The following is a 20077-nucleotide window of genomic DNA, read 5'->3' as shown; positions in this document are numbered from 1 at the left end:
CACATTTGATCCATGTTATCATGTCATTGGTTTATTTTATTTATATTTTCTTTTATATAACAACATATAAACAATATGACAAGTTGTTGTTCAGACAATTAAACTACCATTACAGTGGGAATGCTCTTTCTGAACCAATTTCATTTAAAATGATGTATTATCAATAATAATAAAATACCGATATGAAAGCAGTAGTACCATTAGTGGAAAAAACCAACACGAGTGAACTATTAATAACTTAGCCTCATCTGTTTTTCTTTCTGGTCCAGGGTTTGACATTATTGACATACAGATGCATACTTACTTCTATTTTCTTATTTATAATTGGTGCCAGACCACATGAGCCATTGTAATTCCTCACCACTTAATTGCCTTACTTAACGGCTTGTCCCACCTTCCACGCATCAAAATTTTTTTTTGATGAGATAATGTATCAACTAGTCTGTAGCTTCCAAAACAAATCTGATTCTGATCGGATTTCATCCTGTGTGAACATTTTTATTAGTTAATGAATGTAATACATTTGGATATTTTGTGTTCATGTTTTTTTTTTTTAATTCAGTCATTACCTCCTGAGGTTATGTTTTTGCCAGTGTTTATTTATTTATTTGCTTTGGTTTGGTTTATTTGTAAACAGAAGTATCAAAAATGGGACAAGAGTTATAAGTGATTAGATTTTCAGAATGATCCAAATCACTAAGCTGATTCTGGATCAGTTTGAAAAATGCGTAAATCCCTTTCTTCAGCTCTTTGAGCTGGTTCTACAACACCTCCTGCTGGTGATTTTACACATTACATCCTTTTGCACTTTCCATTCTTTATTTTGAGCAAACAGCATGTGTTAGAACTTTCTCATAAGCTTTTAAAGGTCAAATGATTGTTGTACCATGATCAGGATCAATAATCCAGGTAACTGCCAATATCTGACAAAGAAGATATTTTTTAGTTTTTGCTCTCTGAGTGCCTTCTAGTAGTCTTTTTTTATCACCTTTTTTTCCATCTTCGAAAGCTAATAAATGTTTTTGCTCTGGATTTTTTTTTGTTTGTTTGTTTTTAACTTGCAAAGATCAAAGGCTGTAACAAAATACACCAGCTAACTTCAAATATATCTGGTCAAAATCATCAAAAGAACATCAACAACACATTTTGTTAGAGACATGACACACACACTCTTTATGTTGCTCTCTCTGGAGGCTGATAACTGACAGTGTGTATTCATTATTGTAACCTTGAAATTTGCTGACAGATTCATTATTTCTAAGCACATGCTGCCCTCTGAGTCCATACCCCCCTCTTTTATTCATTGAAACCCCTCCCCACATTTTATGCATCTGTTTGTCTTTTTTGACCTTGGCCTCACACATCCACCTTCTGCTCTGAAATGCAGACAAAAAAGAAAGCTGTGTAATCCTCATTTCTCACCTGAATCTATAAGATAGTTTCAAAATCTTTTACATTTATGAATATTTTTACCGTATATCTGAATGTTCTCGTCCTGGGTGTCATTGTTTGTCTCTTTGTTCATTCAGGATAAGAAGATGCTGCAGACAGCTCAGCAGATGCTGCAGGACAGTAAAACCAAAATTGACATCATTCGCATGCAAATCCGCAAAGCTGTTCAAGCCACGGAGCACAACGATGACTCACAAGGTGAGTAGTCTTGTTTTTTCTAATAGACACAAAAGTACATAACTGGTTTTGAAGTAACGCCCAGTTCACAATCACTGCTTTTCACCTACAAGTACAAATTAGAGGCGAGGAACAGCTTGTGTCAGATGTGTAAGGCTCACATTCAGACAGAATCCTCACAAAAAAAAAATGTTATCCATCAAATGACTGAATCTAGAAGAATGTGTGTGTGAAACTCCTCTCGTTTCTCGTCAAACGCTGGGGTGCTCCGTGAAAACATGATCAGTTTCACCTGTGCAGAGCGTTTGATCAACATCTCATCAGTGATACATAGGATCTGTGGATAAAGTTGTTCTGTTGTTGTGGACGAGACCACCAATGCCAGGGATTCTATAGTCTGGATATCTTGAGGTTGCATCATTTACATTGTTTTTAATGTAATCTAGTCGCTTCAGTCACGTTCGGTGTGAACGCACCTTTATCAATTTTGTTGTGTGATTTACTGGCCATTTAGCAATATTCATGCCAGCCTCCTCTTGGGGGAGGGATTTTGGAGGCAGGGCAGGAGAGCAGCGGAGAGGAAGGGGGAGGGATCTGAAAGTTGTACTTGTTCAAATTTAATGCTATGCCCTCACTTTCCTCCAAGTTACTGACTGCACCTTTAATGCTGCTCTATACATCTTTATATAACATAAATAATTAAAAAGATTAGTCAGAATAATCCATGTCAGTACAACTTATATCTACCTTTTAATCGTATCTTAAATTACATTTTTATTTTTGACATACATTTTTGTTTAGTTTTATATTTAATTTTTATTACTATTTATTTTGTTTCCTCACAGGAGTTAAAAACTAATTATTTTTCTAAAAAAAACTTAATTGAAAAATAAAAAAAAACGTAATTTGGAAAAAAAACCAATGGATTTTATAGGGCCCTAATAAAGGAAGATTGTGTCACTCATTAACATTAGTTCTATTTCATTTTAAGCACTAGTTTGGTTTATAATGGTGGTCATCTGCCTCTGTCACGGTTGTGTCGCCTCTCTCGAGCGTTTGTTGCTTGCAGTACCGCTTTCTTTCTCTCAGCACGTCAGGCAGCAGCTCTAGACAGCAGACACACATTAGCATTAATGGATCAATGCAGACCCTGGATACCCTGCATCTCATTCAGAAACATGAAGCAGACCGTTGTCTTTAAACACACTTTTTTGCGTGTGTGTGTGTGTGGGAGCTTTACAAAGGCTGTGAGATGTTCCACCTGGTTTGTTAGAGCAGATGACCAGTTTCAAACACTCACATCAAACCACCTCAATATAACTGAGAGGCAGTTTGCGTTTGATCGTAATTACTTCATTGATCATTGATAGGCAGGTGGCTAGCTCTTCCACAGGCCTCTTAGTGGATCAAACTGTCAACCTGAGTGGATTTAAATTTTTATATTTTTTTAAATAATGATGGAAGTTTCTGTCCTTTCAGCTCATATTCGACCAGAGGACCTAATGGATGTTAAAGTATGCATCTCTGTGGAAGGTTTATTTAACGTCCTTTTATGGACATGCTATCTGTACTTGGCATGTGGAAATTCTTTAGGATTTTTCATGATCCTGCACGACAGCAGTGTGAACAAGAGCAAACCTCTGTCAAGCGCCAAATCTCCTTTTTGCCATATATTGGCCGTTATCTGGATCTGTGATCCTGTTCATGGTACCGTGAACATTTACATTTTAAAGGCTTGAAAGCTGGGGTATGTAGAATCATGAGGCACTCCCCCCACCCCTCCTGAACGAAACTTGCGTGCACGCGCACACTGTGGATCTTTTTGCGATGGATTTCTCCATAAAGACCAGTGACAAATGTAGGAACTTTATCTTGTGCTATTGGAGAGCATTCTGGTGTTTTAGAGACTCGAAGCACGTATCACTCGCTGCTGTGAGAACAGAAAGAGTCTCAGAGTCACAGCTGCTGCTCAAACACTAGTAGCCGATCCCAGTGGATCAGAGCAGACACACTCCGTCCACACTGCAGATGAATCGGGTCTGTTCTTTCTTCCTGCGATAATTTTTAATAAGCTATTAATTTTGTTTGTTCTCTTTCTCTCTCTCTGACTCGTGGTGGACTGCGCTGACTAAAAGCGAATCGCTTGCAATTCGCTGCACACACACACTCCGCGGGCAGCGTTCCTCCTGAACACGTTTGTGCCTTTATTCTGTTGCTTCTCCACTTTGGTCTTCCTTTTTACTCTTGCTTTGCCGTGTAATTGCTGAGCCAAAAACCGCATTCGAGACTTCAGCTGGAATATAATGCCATGGGACTTTCACTACTCTGAGCGAGAACGCGCATCAACTTTTGACGAGCAGCTCGAGCATCCAATAGCAATGCTTAAAACAGCATCAGGCTCCTGTATTTCTAAAGCTCATTTACAGAGCCAGGAGAAGGAGCAGAGATTCACTGTCCACTCAGAACACTTTGGATTACAATATGCAATACAATATAATAAAGATGATTATGGATTTTTTTACCAAATAAAACAAAAAAAAAACTTGCATACCCCAGCTTTAATAACAATACAGTAGGTCAACATGCATGGGCTGTCAAGGAAAACATTGATCACAAATCTATGGAGAAAGTCTATCCTTGGTTTCTTTATACAGTCTATTAGAATAAAGCAGAGCTGCTGCCATTTTTGGGGAGGACCTTCAATCTCAACAGAGAATTAGGTAACTTCATTACCCCACAGGCCATCAGGTGCTGACAGTTTGACAGAAGATGAATTCTATGTTTGCAATAGCTTCTATATCTTACAAGCTTCCAACTCAGTTGAGTAAAGGTTTTTATTATATTTCAGTCCAATCGTGTTCTTCATTTATTACCTCCACTATGTTTTCAGTGGTGGTTAATTATTTTTTTTGTTTGTCTCTTAACAGGATTGTGCCAAAACTACTGAACAAATTTTGACAAAACCAACCATCTTTTAACCAAAGAAAGAGCATAAGCCATGAAGATTCCGTTAAAATATGATCAATATGCTGACTCTGAATCAGTTTAAATAATCGTAAAATCCTTCTCCCTCTGGCAACATCTTTAAATCTCATATTGATTTGTAATTGAGCTGTCTTTATAAATTTGACTCAGTTATGTCGGGTTGGTCACCTTGCTCCCATTGTGAGCCGGAGATGGGCACCGGCTGACCCTCGCAACCCTGAAAGAGGACAAAGCGGGTCCGAAAATGAATGAATGTTGGGTTGGTACATCAATTACCCCAATGAGTTTCAGCTGGATGGGATCCAGATTGCACATTTCATCGCAACTTTAAAAAAAATGAAAATATAAATGGAATATGGGATAGAACATTCTTCCAATTCTTTAAAGTGTGAATGATGATCCAGATAACTGCCAATACAGTATATGGCAAAGAGGAGGCTTGGTCTTTGGACAGAGGTTTGCTCTCTAAGTGCTCTTGTTCTTTGCCTTTTTGATTGGTTCAATAGACAAAGTCTCAATTAAAAACTGAAGAAAAAAATGTATACACAGAACATTTGTTTTACTTTTTTTTAACTTATCATTGATCCTCTAATAATTCATCTTCAAACTCCTTTCAAAAATTGTAATTGTAGAAAAAAATGTCAAGTCCAAAAGCTTTTTTTCCCTCTGCTGTCTGTGAAACCTGCAGTAATAAGTCAGTCCTAAGAAAAACAAATGTACAGATTGCAGGCTGTGGTGCAATGCTGTACCACACTTTAAAGTAAAGGACAGTACTTGAGCGTTAAAGTTTGCCATAGGTTTTATTTTAAGAAACAAGTAATGTGTCCCTTGTCCACATTTACTTAATCAAGCATTTGCTGTGCTTATTTTGCATGAATCCCAATTTAAATGCTCTAGTCTTCATTCCCAGTAGATTGTATTTTACAGCAGCTCCTACTGTTTGTGTGAGATGACTGATAATTGGCAGCATCCTGTCACAAGTTATTGTCCTGGGCGTTTGATTTATTGGTATTTAAAACCCAGTCTTATTTAGTGGAGGTTACTGTTGTTCATCACAGAGATGACGGTTCTAATGTGATGTAATGTTGGTCCTGTGGGCCTCGTTCAAACTAATAATTCACACTTTCCTCAAAATAACCGTTGATGTATTTTTTTAAAAAAAAATTTAACTGCACAACTCTGATAGTGTGTGATATATACAGGCAGACAGCCTTCAGGCACCACACCCGGTGGCTGGGTCATCTCACAGGGTCCGAGCTGCAGGCAGAGCTCCTTATTAGGAGATACAATCGTCTATGTTGCTCCTCTCTCCCACTCATGCCTCTTTTTCTTTCTCTCTATTTTTTTCATCTCGAGCTGTGTCACAAGCAGCTCATTGGTCATAAATGTCACTCTGAGCTCTCTCTCTCTCTTCACTCATCCGATTTTAACTGTAAAATGCTAAATTTCAATTTTATTTTGTCGTTATCAGCTCATCTCCCATCTTATCTCTTGAGGCCCTATGTTTATTTTCCCGTGAGGGATGGATATGTTAGCGTTTATGTGTAACCAGTGCTACGTTTGTCGTCTTTACCTCTACAAACTTACATTAAAGGATGTTTTTTTTAAACGTGGTGCTTTTACACAACATAGATTTTAGAAACTGCAGTTTTAGCGGATGTTGCCTTTGCGGGATACACTCAGGCTGCTCACGTCCCTCCAGGCTCAACTAATATTGACTCTCTCTCACTCTCTTGTGTAATGCCTAACCTGCATTAAGGCATCAAAGTGTCTGCCCTCAGGAGCTCAATGAAACACAGCACTGCCATAACAAGAGAGTTTCAACATGCGCTCTACATCCCAAACAACCTGACATCCAAATACTTTGTCTCCATCACTGCTTGCAGGTAACCAGGACCTGTGCGGGGTGGAGCTACGCATTGAGGAGCTCAGACATCACTACAGGGTGGAGCATGCGGTCGCTGAAGGGGCCAAAAATGTCCTAAGGCTCCTGGGAGCCAGCAAGGTTCAGGATAAGAAGGCTCTGTCTGAGGTTCGGAGAGACACTTGCTTTCAATGCAGAGCAGTTTACATTTGTTTTTGTTTTCCTTTACTGACATAAACATCATTTTTATTCTGTTGAAATCCTTTAAGCCTGAAGTCGTCTTTGGCGTGGTTAGCTCTGTTACAAAACTGAAAGAAAAACCTTCTTGCTGAGATAAAAGGTTTTTCTTTACAGCATCCTCACACCCTCAGGTGCCTTGATGGGATTACATTTCATCACAGCTCATTGACTCAGAAAATGAAAAGCCCTTTTCCAAAGCATTCTCCTGGGATGTAAAACATTTCAGTGAGCAGCTTCTTTACTGCACAGTCTACGTTTATTATGACATTTGAGAGTATACACGGCATCAGCTGCAACATGACAAGCCCCAGTCCCCTTACAAATCCAAACTATCGCGTCTTATCTGGTTTTTTGAGGATGGATTTTAAGCCTTTAAACCTGGCTTATATTTGATATGGGATTATGATCCCATAATGGATGTTTCCATCAGTCAAATGCTATAAAGTGCATTTTTATAATAAACATGGAAGAAAAAAAAACTTACCAAGTCAGTTACATAGTCACTTTTCACTATTGCTAATCTCACAATCATTATCGATGTCTAATAGTTAAATTTAAAAATAAATATATATATTTTTTTTTACCCATGATACAAATGAATGCTACTTAACACATTTATGTTTCTCTCCTTACAAGGCTGAAGAGTTTATATCTTGTTCAATACAATAATCCTGATCTGATTTATTGTAACATTCCTTTAAAACATTTTTTTGTTACACTTTTCGTATGTGCGCGTGCGTGCGTGTGATTCTGAATGAAACATGCATTAGGAATTGAGTGTTTACAAGGTCAGTTTAAAGAGGATTTATCTTTTATTCTGAATTAAAGAGGAATTAAAGCTCCCATGTAAACCAAATATGAAAAAGCTACTTAACCTCCCACTTTTCTATAGCAAGACATACTTCTTACAAGCACTGCACTAGTGTTTTAAAAGGACACTATGTACAGAGACACAAGCCAGAAACAACAAATAAGACTTCCTGGAAAAAAGAAGGTTGTGTCCCATCGCTTCAGGTCATTTAAACACTTCTAAGAATTCAGGTTCTCAGGTTTTAATAATGTAAGCTTTCATTCCAGTCATACATTGGATATCAGCATATCTTATGCATCTGTAATACATTTAAATGTCATTGACACTAAAGAGTAAGTTATTGATGTAGAAATAATTTTCCTTTGTGTCCATGCTACGCAGGCACAGTCTCGTCTGAGCGAGGCGTCTCAGAGGTTGGACCTGCTCAGAGACTCTTTAGACCAGCGTCTGACGGAGCTGCCCGAGGATCACCCTAAAGCCAGCATCATCAAAGAGGAGCTGGTCCTGGCTTCCTCACCAGCTTTCAGTTCCCGTCACGGTGCCCCGTACCTGCACAACCAGTACAGCACCCTCAGCAAGCCCTCGCCTCTTACAGGTGCGTTAAACAAAACAAACATGGCCAAGTATGTCACAGTCATTAGGAAATTGAAACGTGGGTCAGTGACGACAGGTGAGCTAAAAAAAAAAAAAACCTGCAGGGATTTCTTTTTAAGACTATTTAATGTAGGACCCAAGATCAATGTTGAATATTTTTTGGATAAAATTATAAATAAAATAAAAGCTGAGATCTTTCATTTTTGTGGAAATGTAGTTAATGAGGTTTGAACTGTTCATGCAAAGTTTTTAAACCTTGGGGTTGTGACCCAATTTGGGGTCGTCTGGAATTAAATTGGGGTCACCTGAAATGCCCAGTAGTTAACAAAAAAAAAGTTACCAATTAAAATAATTGTTATTTATTATGAAATTATTCTTATTATATTATTTTTAAGTTCAAATAAAATGCAGAATAGAAATATCTGAGCTGCCGCAATTTGTCACCAATTCTGTATTTATAACGTGATCAAAAACTAGTTCAAAAAAAAAATGTCTGGGTCGTCAGAAAAGTGCGATATCGAAATGGGGTCACGATCCAAAAAAGGTTTGGAACCACTGTATTAGTGGTTTGCACTTTTCCTTGGAATCACAGGATAAATGAACTTGCTGCTAATGGACCATGTCTGGGCTGTGGTAATGGGAAGGATTTATTTGTGTATTTGTGTACTATGGTTATAAATCCATCCAATCAGAGTCAATGGGAGCTGGAGATTAGCTTGAGGCGCAAGGCAGTGTACACTCTTTGGACAATTCCCCAGTGGCCATTCAGGCCCACTGTTATACATACTTTGCATTTCTTAGTTTCAGAATCAGAATTCTTTTTATTGTCATTGTATAAAGTACAACGAAATTGCAAATGCCCCCACACAACATTCAAGTACACTTAAAGATGCAGACACAGTTTTCATAAAAAACAACATGAGGCATGGTAAAAGTCTGTCAGAATAAAAGGTTCATCAATATAAAAGTGTGAGGTACAAAAAGTTAATCAGTATAAAAGTGCATGGTATAAAATATACACACACAAGTTCAGAAAGAGACAGTATTTAATTTCTAATTATATAAGTAGTGATGCTGGTGTCTATGGTGTGTGTTTATTCGTTTAGTGAGTGAATGGCTTTTGGGAAGAAACTGTTGAGTCTGGTGGTGTGTGATCTGATTGTCCTGTATCGCCTCCCTGAGGGCAGAAGGGTGAACATGTGATGACCGAGTTGAGAAGTGTCTGTGACTGTTTTTTGCTCTCCCGTGGTATCGGTTGTTTGCAATATCTTGAAGTGATGGAAGAGCAGCCAATGATTTTTTCTGCTGTTCTTACTGTCTTCTGTAGTGATGATTTGTCTGCAGCTGAACAGGCTCAGACAACTTTAATGTATTTGTGAATACAGGAGCAAGCTCAAAGCCACAGGCTTTAAGTACTTTTCCAAGTACTCCATCCAGGCCTGCAGCCTTCCTGTGATTTACAGATCTGAACACCCGTCTGCCCTCATGTTCTCTTACAGACAGTTTGTGCTTATCTTCCTCCTGTGTCCGTCCTCAGGTACATTGCAGGTGCAGGTGCTTGGCTGTGTTGGTTTACTGGAGGTGGTCCCAGGTCGAAATAAAGGCACTGCGGTCATGCTGCCCTGTTACAGCCCCGGAGACACAAGGTCCTTCATGAGAGGCAGCAAAGGACTGTATGGACGCACCGGCTCCGTCAGCGGGAAGACGCCAAGCAAGACGGATGAACTTTCCTGTAAGAGTTACGGATACTTCGCCACGTTTAGTTGTTTTCTGTTTGTTGTTTTCTGACTGAAAGCTTCAAAGGCCAGTCTTTCTGCATGTATACCACATTTAGACCAATAGATAATTTGACAGACAATTCAACTCTGATACTTTCACAAATTCTCTCTTGTGTCACTCTTAGTATAGTGTAGCTGCACCTTAACACCTCTGGAGTTACATACCACTTTAGTTAAATGGCATCAGCAATTTTTACGGAATTGCTTGATTGCCTTGAAAAACCTAGACAGCATTGTAATGATCTTGCATGTCCAGGTCTTTGGGGAATATAAGCGCTCCTGAATCAGCACTTAGCTTTGATCTGTATTGTGTAGGAAGTTGGTTTCTACATGTGCTCATCCAGGCAAAAGCATTAACCTCTTGTGCTTGTGTGTAGATGAGGTGAGCGCCGTGCTGAAGCTGGACAACACGGTGGTGGGTCAGACACCATGGAAGACTGTTGGAGAGCAGGCCTGGGACCAGACCTTCACCGTGGAGCTAGAAAGGGTGAGCATTATCTAGGAACTCACCAAATCAGCCAACCAGAAGGAATGCGAGTATTTCCTCTGTATGAAGCCTCTGAGAATCTTAATAATTGTGTTGTAGTCTCGCGAGATGGAGATAGCGGTTTATTGGAAGGACTACCGCTCCCTGTGTGCTCTCAAGTACCTTAAACTGGAGGAGTTCCTGGACAACCAGAAACACAGAGTTCAGCTTGAGCTGGAGCCTCAGGGCCTACTGTTGGCAGAGGTACACACACACACACACACCTAGCTGAATAGTAAAGATAAGGGATAAGAGTAGACACATGTGACTGTATAAATTACACTTATGTGCTACAAATATGCAAAGGTATTCACTCCCACATGCTGTCAGTTGCACCTATTCTTTAGTCTTTACTCTGGCTCCCCGTCAGTTTTCATGTCCAGTACAAAGTTTTTATTATTGTGTTTAGAGCCTTGCATGGTCAGGCTCCAGCTTATGTCACTGAGCTGCTAAGGCCTTATAGTACCACCAGGTCCATAAGGTCCTCTGACCAGGGTCTGCTGGTTGTCCCTCGCACAAGGTCAAAAACCAAAGGTGACTGTGCCTTTGAGGTTGTGGCCCCTAGAACTTGGAACAGTCTTCCCCCAGATCAGAGAGCCCTGCCCTCAGTGGACATTTTTAAAAAGCAGCTGAAGACCTATCTGCTCAGACTTGCCTTTGTCTAATCTGTCTGTATTTTGCATTTTCTCTGTTCTTGTATTAACACTTTGTGATGGTTCTGTTCTTGAAAGGTGTTATATAAATAAACTTTTCCTTACTTACCTGTGCTGGATTACACTGCTCACAGGCTTTCAAGTCACTCACATCAGTCCAAATGCAACCCGAGTATCACTATTGTTTGATTGGTTTATTTCTTGCAGGTGATTTTCTTCAACCCTGTCATTGAGAGAGTTCCTCGACTCCAAAGGCAGAAAAAAGTGTTTTCTAAACAGCAAGGTGAGGCAGAGAATGAAGGGTCTTCTGTTTCTCTTTGTATTTACTTGCCAGATAAGACACCCACTGATGAGAAGTACTACAGCACCCTCTAGTGGTGAAGGTTTTTTCCCCCCAGTATGAGTTTTTTTTTTTTTTTTTTTTTTTTGCCTTTTAAAAAAATAATCTATAGCTTCCCTTTTCATCGTGACATTTGAGTTTCATTGGATGTGTGTCTTTGCAGGTAAGGCATTCCTTCGGGCTCGGCAGATGAATGTAGATATTGGAACGTGGGTCCGACTGCTACGGAACGCCATCCCTACTGTCAACAACTCTGGAACCTACAGTCCCAATGCACACAGCCTGACTCACAACTCTGGGTAAGATATTTACACCACAGGAAGAAGAGGCTCAACCAGCGCAGACAAATGATACATCAGCAACACCCAATGATGCATTTGTGACAATCATAGCTGCATTTTTACCATTTTCTCCTTTTGTGTAATCAAAACATGAGATGCTTCCTGTGGCAAAGAATCCTGTGTTTTCCTATACCTGTTTGTCCTTCACCATCATCGTGTTGCTGTGTCAGTGTATCCGTTTGTGTGCATTTTTCAGAGAGATCTCAGTGGAGAAGTTGAGTCTGGACAGCGACTCTCCAATAAAAGGCGATTACAAGAGAGACACGGACACACACACACCAGTGAGGCAGACAGAGGGAGAGGAATCCTTGGAAATAGGGGAGGTGTGTGTATATCATTCTAGATGGCCATAGAAAAACACTTCACCTTCAATCTAAGAGAGAAAAGAACCAGGCAATGATGCACAATCATTTAGACAATATCCGAACATTCACACATTGGTATCACTACACATTTAGTTAAATGTGGACACCTTATGAAGATATGTTTCTCTTCCAAATAAATATGATCAACACAAATAAGCAGCATTTTTAGATAATCACAATTACTTGAATTAAAACCAATTGACTCAAGGGTCTCAATCGCTTTCATACCATCTGTCTTGTCTTCCATGTTATGTCTCCTAGCCTCACTTGTCTTTATCTGTTTTTTCCCTTTGTGTGGTTTTCCTTACATGTGCTTCAAAAGGACCGACCGCCAGTCATTGAGCCTTTCTCTCCCCGTGACAACACCCCCGAGACCCCTGTTCGAACCCCGTCTGTTGGCAGGTACACACGAATCACAGAAAGCCCGCTCGTTTGCATTCATCTAGTGCAAGATGTTGTTGTTAAAGTTATCAGTTGATCAGAATTGTATAGAATATATTGAGGCTTTATTAATCAGTTCAACTGTGTGATTTAATCACAGGAAGTTGGGTCTGTAATCAGGAAGTACCAGTAATAAGGTATAACATACATTAGCAGGATGTAGAATAAAGTCAGTAGAGATGTATGATATAATCCTGCAGCCACGGCGTTAAGAACCTGACTTGGCCTGTGATCATCAGGTGTCATTTTCACCAGCAAATGCAGCTCAAACACATTTCTAGGTGCTTTTTGTCTTTCCCTGAACACTTTGTTCCCTTACATGTAGAAAACTCAAATAATTTGTGTTGCATTGTGACTAAAAAGTGCCTTGTTGGAAGGAGAGGGGAATTTAGAAGCTGCAGATGTGATTAAAAACCTCTTTAAATATAGGCTTATGTAGGTCTACATGTCTGACAAACTGTGACTCAGTGATTACTCAAGAAAGTGCTCCATTCATCTACTGGTGACTCCAACTGGTTTTATGAGCTTAAAGTCCATGTAAAACAAATTCAGCCATTTTCTTCTAAACACATTAAATAGGTCATAATTGTATTCCTTAAAACATATAAAAAGCCATTCAACCATTTATAATGTAATTGTGGAGCTAGGCTTCACAAACTGTGTTTCAAATTTCTGTGTTCAGGATTTAATGGGCGGTTCAGAAATCATAGCCATGTAGCATAAACCCGACCCTGCTGCTTAAGCGCACCAAACCTCTGCGGCCTCCAGCGGGCGCAATTCGGCCCCTAGCCGAAAACAAACCATGATTTTCAGACCTAATTTTATATACTTGGCAATTTTTTTTATTTTTCAAATTTGTCTCAGTGGTCAATGACACATGCTTCTGTGGTGTAACAAACTCATAACACAAATTTATTTCTGCTTTACACGGACTTTAAAGGTATCCGGTCGTTCCAATCGTGGCATATATTTTCTCATTTTAAGGTGTTTTCCTTGTTCAGCTGGAAGAAGTTTCCAAGCTCAACTTCAATCATGTTATAAACAAACTACTGTATTCAGGTTTGGTATTTTTGGTGTCAGCTTTCTTTAATACCCAGGTCTGTGTTTGTTTGCAGCAGACAGAAAACTGGTCCTCTGTCCCTTCAAGACTTCAGGCTTATTGCTGTGTTGGGTAGGGGCCACTTTGGAAAGGTACACACTCACAAAAGGGATTTATTTTTCCAACTGTTTTTTAAGGACAACAAAATCTAATAAATTAAGAATATCATTGACCACAGGGGGATAATGGAGACAGGGTTATAATAGTTTTGGATTTTTCCATTAATTTTAGCTCTTATTTCATTTTGAATTTTTAAATTCAGTCAGTTTTTAGAGCAGATTTTGAAAATGCTTAGTTTTAGAGTTAATTTCAGTTTAATTTATTGTAACTCAAGGTATTCATCAGGTACAATTCTCAAAATCGCCAGAAGATATAAAAATATAATTATTTTAAAAATGTATTCAAAAGACTGATGAACAGCTTCCACAAATCAAATAGTCCACTAGATAGCAGCCTTAAGTACAAAACAGGTGCTGCTGTCTTTCCTTTTTTTAAATAAATGAAGTCCTTCCTGAATAAAGAAATAAAACTGTAATTTCAGTTGTAAACTGGGTTTTTTCTAACTGTTTTGTCATTATGAATGGATTAGTTAGTATGGTGTCTAATACAGTTTATTGATTTAAAGTAAACATGAATTTTTTGGTCTCCAGGTGTTGTTGTCGGAGTACAAGAAGACTAACACGATGTACGCTATCAAAGCTCTAAAGAAAGGAGACATTGTTGCTCGTGATGAAGTGGAAAGGTTTGTTTTTATTGATGGGTCTAATTCAATGAGTTCAATGACAGTAGATCAGTATTCCTGTGTTTACGCCTCAGCTGTGGCCCAAACCCTTTAAGCGTTAACTGCAGCTTCTGCTTTAATCTCTATCCTGCAGTCTGATGTGTGAGAAGCGGATCTTTGAGACTGTGAACATGTCGCACCATCCCTTCTTGGTGAATCTGTTCGCCTGCTTCCAGACACCTGAACATGTGTGTTTTGTGATGGAGTATACAGCAGGAGGCGACCTGATGATGCACATTCACACGGATGTGTTCACAGAACCAAGAGCTGTGTGAGTAACCAGAAACATTAGCAGCACCAATTAAATTTAGTTCATCAGTGATGAATGTGAACCTATTAGAAGTTTCAAAATAAATCATTAATAATTCCTTATCATGCATGTAATATTGACTTGGTTTTGTGTTTTTTAGTCAGCTGTATTTATCATCTTGTTCATTCCTCAGGTTTTATGCGGCCTGTGTGGTTCTCGGCCTTCAGTTTCTTCATGACCACAAGATTGTGTACAGGTGAGTGATGTTTAGGTTTCCCTTCACGTTTGAGCTGTGGGTAAAATACAGAAATACAGTTTAATAGCTTAGTTGAGGCAACTAGATTAATTCAAACGATCATGTTCTAGGAAACTAGAATCAACATCACCTGGACAGAAAACTGTTTCTCACTCACATCTTTTCTTTCCTTCAGAGACCTTAAGCTTGACAACTTGCTGCTAGATATAGATGGTTATGTGAAGATTGCAGACTTTGGGCTTTGCAAAGAAGGTAACTTCATCAATGTTACGTACTAATGACAGAAAAATGTATTTTTGGAATATGATTTTGGACGTGTGAACCAAGATAATTGTTGAATGAGATTATAAATGTTGTTAAAACTAAGGAAACTGTCAAGTATCATCCTGCACATGAGCATGTTTTTGGTTCTGTGTCCTTCTGCAGGAATGGGCTATGGGGACCGAACCAGCACCTTCTGTGGGACTCCAGAGTTTTTGGCCCCAGAGGTTCTAACAGACACTTCTTACACCCGGGCAGTGGACTGGTGGGGCCTGGGGGTCCTCATATATGAAATGTTAGTGGGAGAGGTGAGAACAGAACTACACACTCAAATCTGTCAGATTGACCCACAGAAATTGTCTGACTTTGTATGAACACAGGTTGATATGCTACTCATCAGAGGCTTTTTCTGTCTTTTATTGAAAGTAGGGACACATTTGGACCAAAATAACTATTTATTGTATTAGTTATCAGCTGAGATCATTTTTATTTTGGTGTTTTTAAGAAATGTAGGGCCTGCTCTGTAGCAGAAAGAAGAAATCCCTCCATTAAAAGCAGTAAATGTTGGTAGAATTCATGATTCTTCTGCTTCAAAGCTGGTTGAAACATTTTATTTTAGTATCATTCAAATCCAGGCTTTCCTAAACCTTTTTACAGAAACTCAAAGCTTTTACTAGTAAAACTGTAAGCTTCAGATATCTTTCATTAAAAAAATAAAATAATAATAATTTTTTAAAAAACTAGATATTAGATCAGAAAAGTATGAGGATCAGTAGGTACTAGAAAATAATGAATTTGATATTTCATGTTGAAAGTGGATCTGTGTGTATCTGGAGGATCAATCACCAACACATCTTGTTGTTTTTTGCCAAATTTACATTTGACCAAAGAAAGAGTGAAGAACGTTTTCTTTAAATATTATGCTGTCACAAAAGAAAGAAGAAAAAAAAAGAAACAAAATCGTAACTTGTCCATTTCAAAATCCTTTTATTTTATTTATTTATTTTTACCATAGTTGATATTAAATTTTTAAAAAAAATGCAAGAAATGTGGAATGTATAAACCACTAAGTGAATCTCCAGCTGTATTTCATGTCTGTCATGTTCATGTGATGAAATATGTTTATTGTAATTTTCCAGTTTCAGACGTTTGAAATGGTCCCACTTCTACTCACTTTCTGTGTGTGTGTGTTTGTGTGTGCGTGTGCAGTCTCCATTCCCAGGGGACGACGAAGAAGAGGTGTTTGACAGCATTGTCAATGATGAAGTGCGCTACCCACGCTTCCTCTCCACTGAGGCGATTGGCATCATGAGAAGAGTAAGAACACGTACACACTGCGTATGGCACAATGCTGGTTCAAACCTTTAGTCACACACAGTGCTGAGAACTTTAACACACTCACTTAGAAATCACATGTTAGCCTAATGTTAGCCTAATGTTGTGATATGGATGTGTTTGTCTTTAGCTGCTGAGGAGGAACCCTGAGAGAAGACTGGGTTCTGGTGAGAAGGATGCAGAGGAAGTGAAGAAGCAGCCATTTTTTAGAGTAAGTGTTTCTTTATACAATGCATGGAGGGTTAAAACAGTCCCTGAGCATGTCTGTGTTCACATTGAATGATGTGAAAAACTGGATCCCATCAGCACATCCAAAGGAAAAGCAGACTCTGCATATGATCATTGTTCATAAAGCGGTGGATTTAACAGTAATTTTGACTGTTTGTACAACTCTAAGCAATACCACAGTTCACAGAGCTCCAAAAAGAGTCTTAAAGAGCAAGATAATTATTTACCTCTTTCTATTGCTAGCTCTAGTTGACCATCAAAGGAGCTGCAGTAGTTTATCATCGCTAACTGCTACTATATTTGGTAATCCTGGGAATAAGGATACACTCATTCTATGTCTGAAGGGAGGGACTTAAATTAATTCAGGATCCCATTTATTCTAAAACTTGTTACCAGGTTTTTTGTTTTATTGCAATTTTTTCACAGCATTTTGTGTTTCTCGGTCAGCTCGCTTCTCGATAGGCGGCATTCCGTTCCACGTCACCGTTCACACTGGAATCTCATACAGGTCACATTTTAAATGGTAATGTCAACAGACAAAAAATCGAATCTGAGAAAAAAATCGGAATTGAGCATTAAGGCTTGCAGTGTGAACGTAGCCTCAGAGACTCCAATCAACCAAAAGAATAAGAAAACGCCACACAGAAAGGACCCGAGTGTAGAATAATCTAATAAACATAAAATAATCTGGCGTTTGCCGTGCTTGGTCGGGAAGGGGGAAAATCGGGGCAAAAACAGCCTGATTCTTTTTGTGTGTACTCCGCTTTACAGGGAGAAGCTGTTCTGTGAAAGCAACCTCTCTTTTTGATACTGATTCCTTGCAGAGGGCCTCAGTAGAACTATAACACTAGTGTGGTTCTCAGTCCTTTTTCTCCTTCACTCTGCAGAACATGGACTGGGAGGCTCTGCTGCAGAGGAAGGTTCCACCACCTTTCATCCCCTCCATCGGTAGCAAGGAGGACGTCAGCAACTTTGACGAAGAGTTCACCACAGAGCTTCCGACGCTCACTCCTCCACGCGAGCCCCGTGTGCTTTCCCGCAAAGACCAGGAAAGCTTCCGGGACTTCGACTACGTCTCTGACCTCTGCTAGCGGGTAAAGCCCAAAGTCTGGAAGGACGTTGGATTTTTGAAGGCTTTGCGGCAGGTTTTAGCCCAAGAGGACTGACACTACCTGCTGTTATTTACACTGTGAACAAATAATGACAGTCTGTGCTGTTTGATTATCCAGACGAACATCTGCACATGTTCGTGTCCAGATTAAATCACAAAGGATACAGAAGAGGCCTTGTCCTGGAGGTAATACATTACACAGCTGTTTGCAGACATTACCCTTTAAAGCGCCTCTCCCATCACCCTGTGCATCAGTGGGAGGAGGATCCTTCCTGCTGTCCACGTCGACCTGTTGACTGTTGGAGTCACTGTGTGGCCTCTTAAACCAATGCCTTACCACAGAATAATGTTTTCATTTATGTTGTTGGCCCTCTGAATGATGACACTGATACTGCCATGTTCATATGGTTCCTCGCGTCCTTTGATATGACGCTCAGTAAACTTATTTAAATATAGGGGAGAGAACCACTGTCTGACCTCACTGCTGAGGACCTTGACAACCGCTTAAACCTTTATCTTTTATATTTTACAAGCTAGTCCCATTAAATTAACTGAACACTCTGCTCTGTTTTTTAAAGTTGGATTTTTAGGTTTTAAATTATTTTTAGTTTTTGATTTGTGAAGCGTACAGGGCGTCCACCATGAAGCTGTTTGGATTTTGAATATCAATAACTGTTAGACTAAACCATCTCTGTGACTAGAAGCTCTCATTATTGTAAAGAGAATGTCTGCAATATTCCGTAAACTGTGAGAGTCCTTTTATCTGTTTTAGGATTGTAAACCACCAACTGGTTAAAATCCACTCACTGCGCCTGTTTTTAAAGGATTTGTTTGTGTAAAAACCTGGATAGTGCTCTAAGTAAAACAAAGCTCATGAGACACTTCACCGTGAATACCAGACAACAGAGCATAGCCTTGAATCGGTTTTCCGCTGGCAATACATTTCTACATGAACGATATCTTTCCAGGGCAACAGAGGAATAAACGTTAGTGAAACACACTCCGAGTACAAGAGGAACTGTATGTATGAAAGTGTGGATTTTACCCACTGTGTACGACAATACAAAACCATGTGACAATATGAGATTAGTTATTTTATAAAGAAAACATGACGTGAACTTTTTTGTGTGTGATTATTGTTGCTGGAGGTTTACGGTTTCTGGATGAGAGAAATCAATCAGAGGAGCTATAAATCATTTTGAACGCCAGCTGTTTGTAATGAGACAAAATGTATCAAAGTAATAACAATAGGAAATGAAAGTAGACATGACTAATTACAAGAATGCAAAATGACAGCCATTGAAAATGACTAACGGAAGTTGGAATATTTAAGTGTCCAGGAAAACTACAATTAACTACTACGATGAGCACAGAATGAGTTCACCATCATCTCATGATAACGATGTTAATGGTCATCCAAAGGAAAGATGATGATCGGTGTAAAATGAGTTGTTATAGAAAAGTCGTACCATAAGTATAGCCATAGACGGATCCTGAAGAGATGAAAAACTTGGACCGGCACGGGAACATGTTATAAAGTGACCTTCAAACACCAGGAGACAACAGAGACACTAGACACCACCTGGAAACTCCATGAACTGAACCAACTGGTCCTCATTAAGGTCTGGTGGAAACTCACACAGCGTTACGACAAACTCACTTTAGATCAGAGGCCAAATACAGAGCAGTTTAATCTCATGAGGGCCACAGATTGTAGGTGGATTAAACAATGTTGACATTAATTTGCCCTAGTTTGCACTTTAATGTATAATTCATATTCCAATAATTAGTGACAGATGTTGGTCACTGTAGGATATTTAGTTAAAATGTTCTTGGTTTTGTGACAAATTTTTCTAAATTTAGGCAAATTTTGAGGAAGCTTGCATTATTTTTGGAAAAATGGAGTCCTTTCAACAATTAGTGATAAAAAAAAATGACTGCCATCATTGGATATAGTATATAGAAATATTGTCAAGTTCCAATGAATTACAACTGAATAAGTTGGTAATGTACCAGTGTTTCTCAAGTGGGGGTACGCAATGCACTACAGGGGGGTACTTGAAAAAGTGGAAAATTAACAAACGAAAGCATTAGAAATATTGGTTTTTATGTATTTTTATTTTTGTTTAAATGATAATCATGATAATGATCTTGAGCAGAACATTATATGAAAATACACGAGTCAGTCT

At 39.0% G+C, this 20077-nt stretch overlaps 1 protein-coding gene across 3 annotated transcripts in view; it reads left to right on the top strand.

Annotated features, from left to right (window-relative positions):
* The window catches only part of pkn1a (protein kinase N1a), a 43052-nt gene extending 24046 nt beyond the window's left edge, over nucleotides 1–19006 (top strand). For 2 of the 3 annotated variants that reach the window (XM_028455981.1, XM_028455823.1), the window contains exons 5-23: nucleotides 1530–1650; nucleotides 6501–6646; nucleotides 7911–8124; nucleotides 9661–9855; nucleotides 10279–10388; nucleotides 10488–10631; nucleotides 11288–11363; nucleotides 11584–11719; nucleotides 11958–12084; nucleotides 12449–12528; nucleotides 13683–13758; nucleotides 14317–14408; nucleotides 14542–14718; nucleotides 14891–14953; nucleotides 15129–15205; nucleotides 15380–15522; nucleotides 16424–16531; nucleotides 16680–16760; nucleotides 17665–19006. In XM_028455981.1, coding sequence (XP_028311782.1) covers nucleotides 1530–1650; nucleotides 6501–6646; nucleotides 7911–8124; nucleotides 9661–9855; nucleotides 10279–10388; nucleotides 10488–10631; nucleotides 11288–11363; nucleotides 11584–11719; nucleotides 11958–12084; nucleotides 12449–12528; nucleotides 13683–13758; nucleotides 14317–14408; nucleotides 14542–14718; nucleotides 14891–14953; nucleotides 15129–15205; nucleotides 15380–15522; nucleotides 16424–16531; nucleotides 16680–16760; nucleotides 17665–17868 — 2370 coding nt within the window. In that variant the 3' untranslated portion in view covers nucleotides 17869–19006. The remainder of the gene's footprint in view (nucleotides 1–1529; nucleotides 1651–6500; nucleotides 6647–7910; nucleotides 8125–9660; nucleotides 9856–10278; nucleotides 10389–10487; nucleotides 10632–11287; nucleotides 11364–11583; nucleotides 11720–11957; nucleotides 12085–12448; nucleotides 12529–13682; nucleotides 13759–14316; nucleotides 14409–14541; nucleotides 14719–14890; nucleotides 14954–15128; nucleotides 15206–15379; nucleotides 15523–16423; nucleotides 16532–16679; nucleotides 16761–17664) is intronic. The other variant, XM_028455903.1, reaches the window with a different exon arrangement.
* The last annotated feature ends 1071 nt before the right edge of the window (nucleotides 19007–20077 follow it).

The sequence above is a fragment of the Gouania willdenowi genome, chromosome 1 (assembly GCF_900634775.1).
Source record: "Gouania willdenowi chromosome 1, fGouWil2.1, whole genome shotgun sequence".
Lineage (NCBI taxonomy): Eukaryota > Metazoa > Chordata > Actinopteri > Blenniiformes > Gobiesocidae > Gouania > Gouania willdenowi.
Note: the sequence above shows the minus strand (reverse complement) of the source record. Positions and strands in the feature narration are given on the sequence as shown.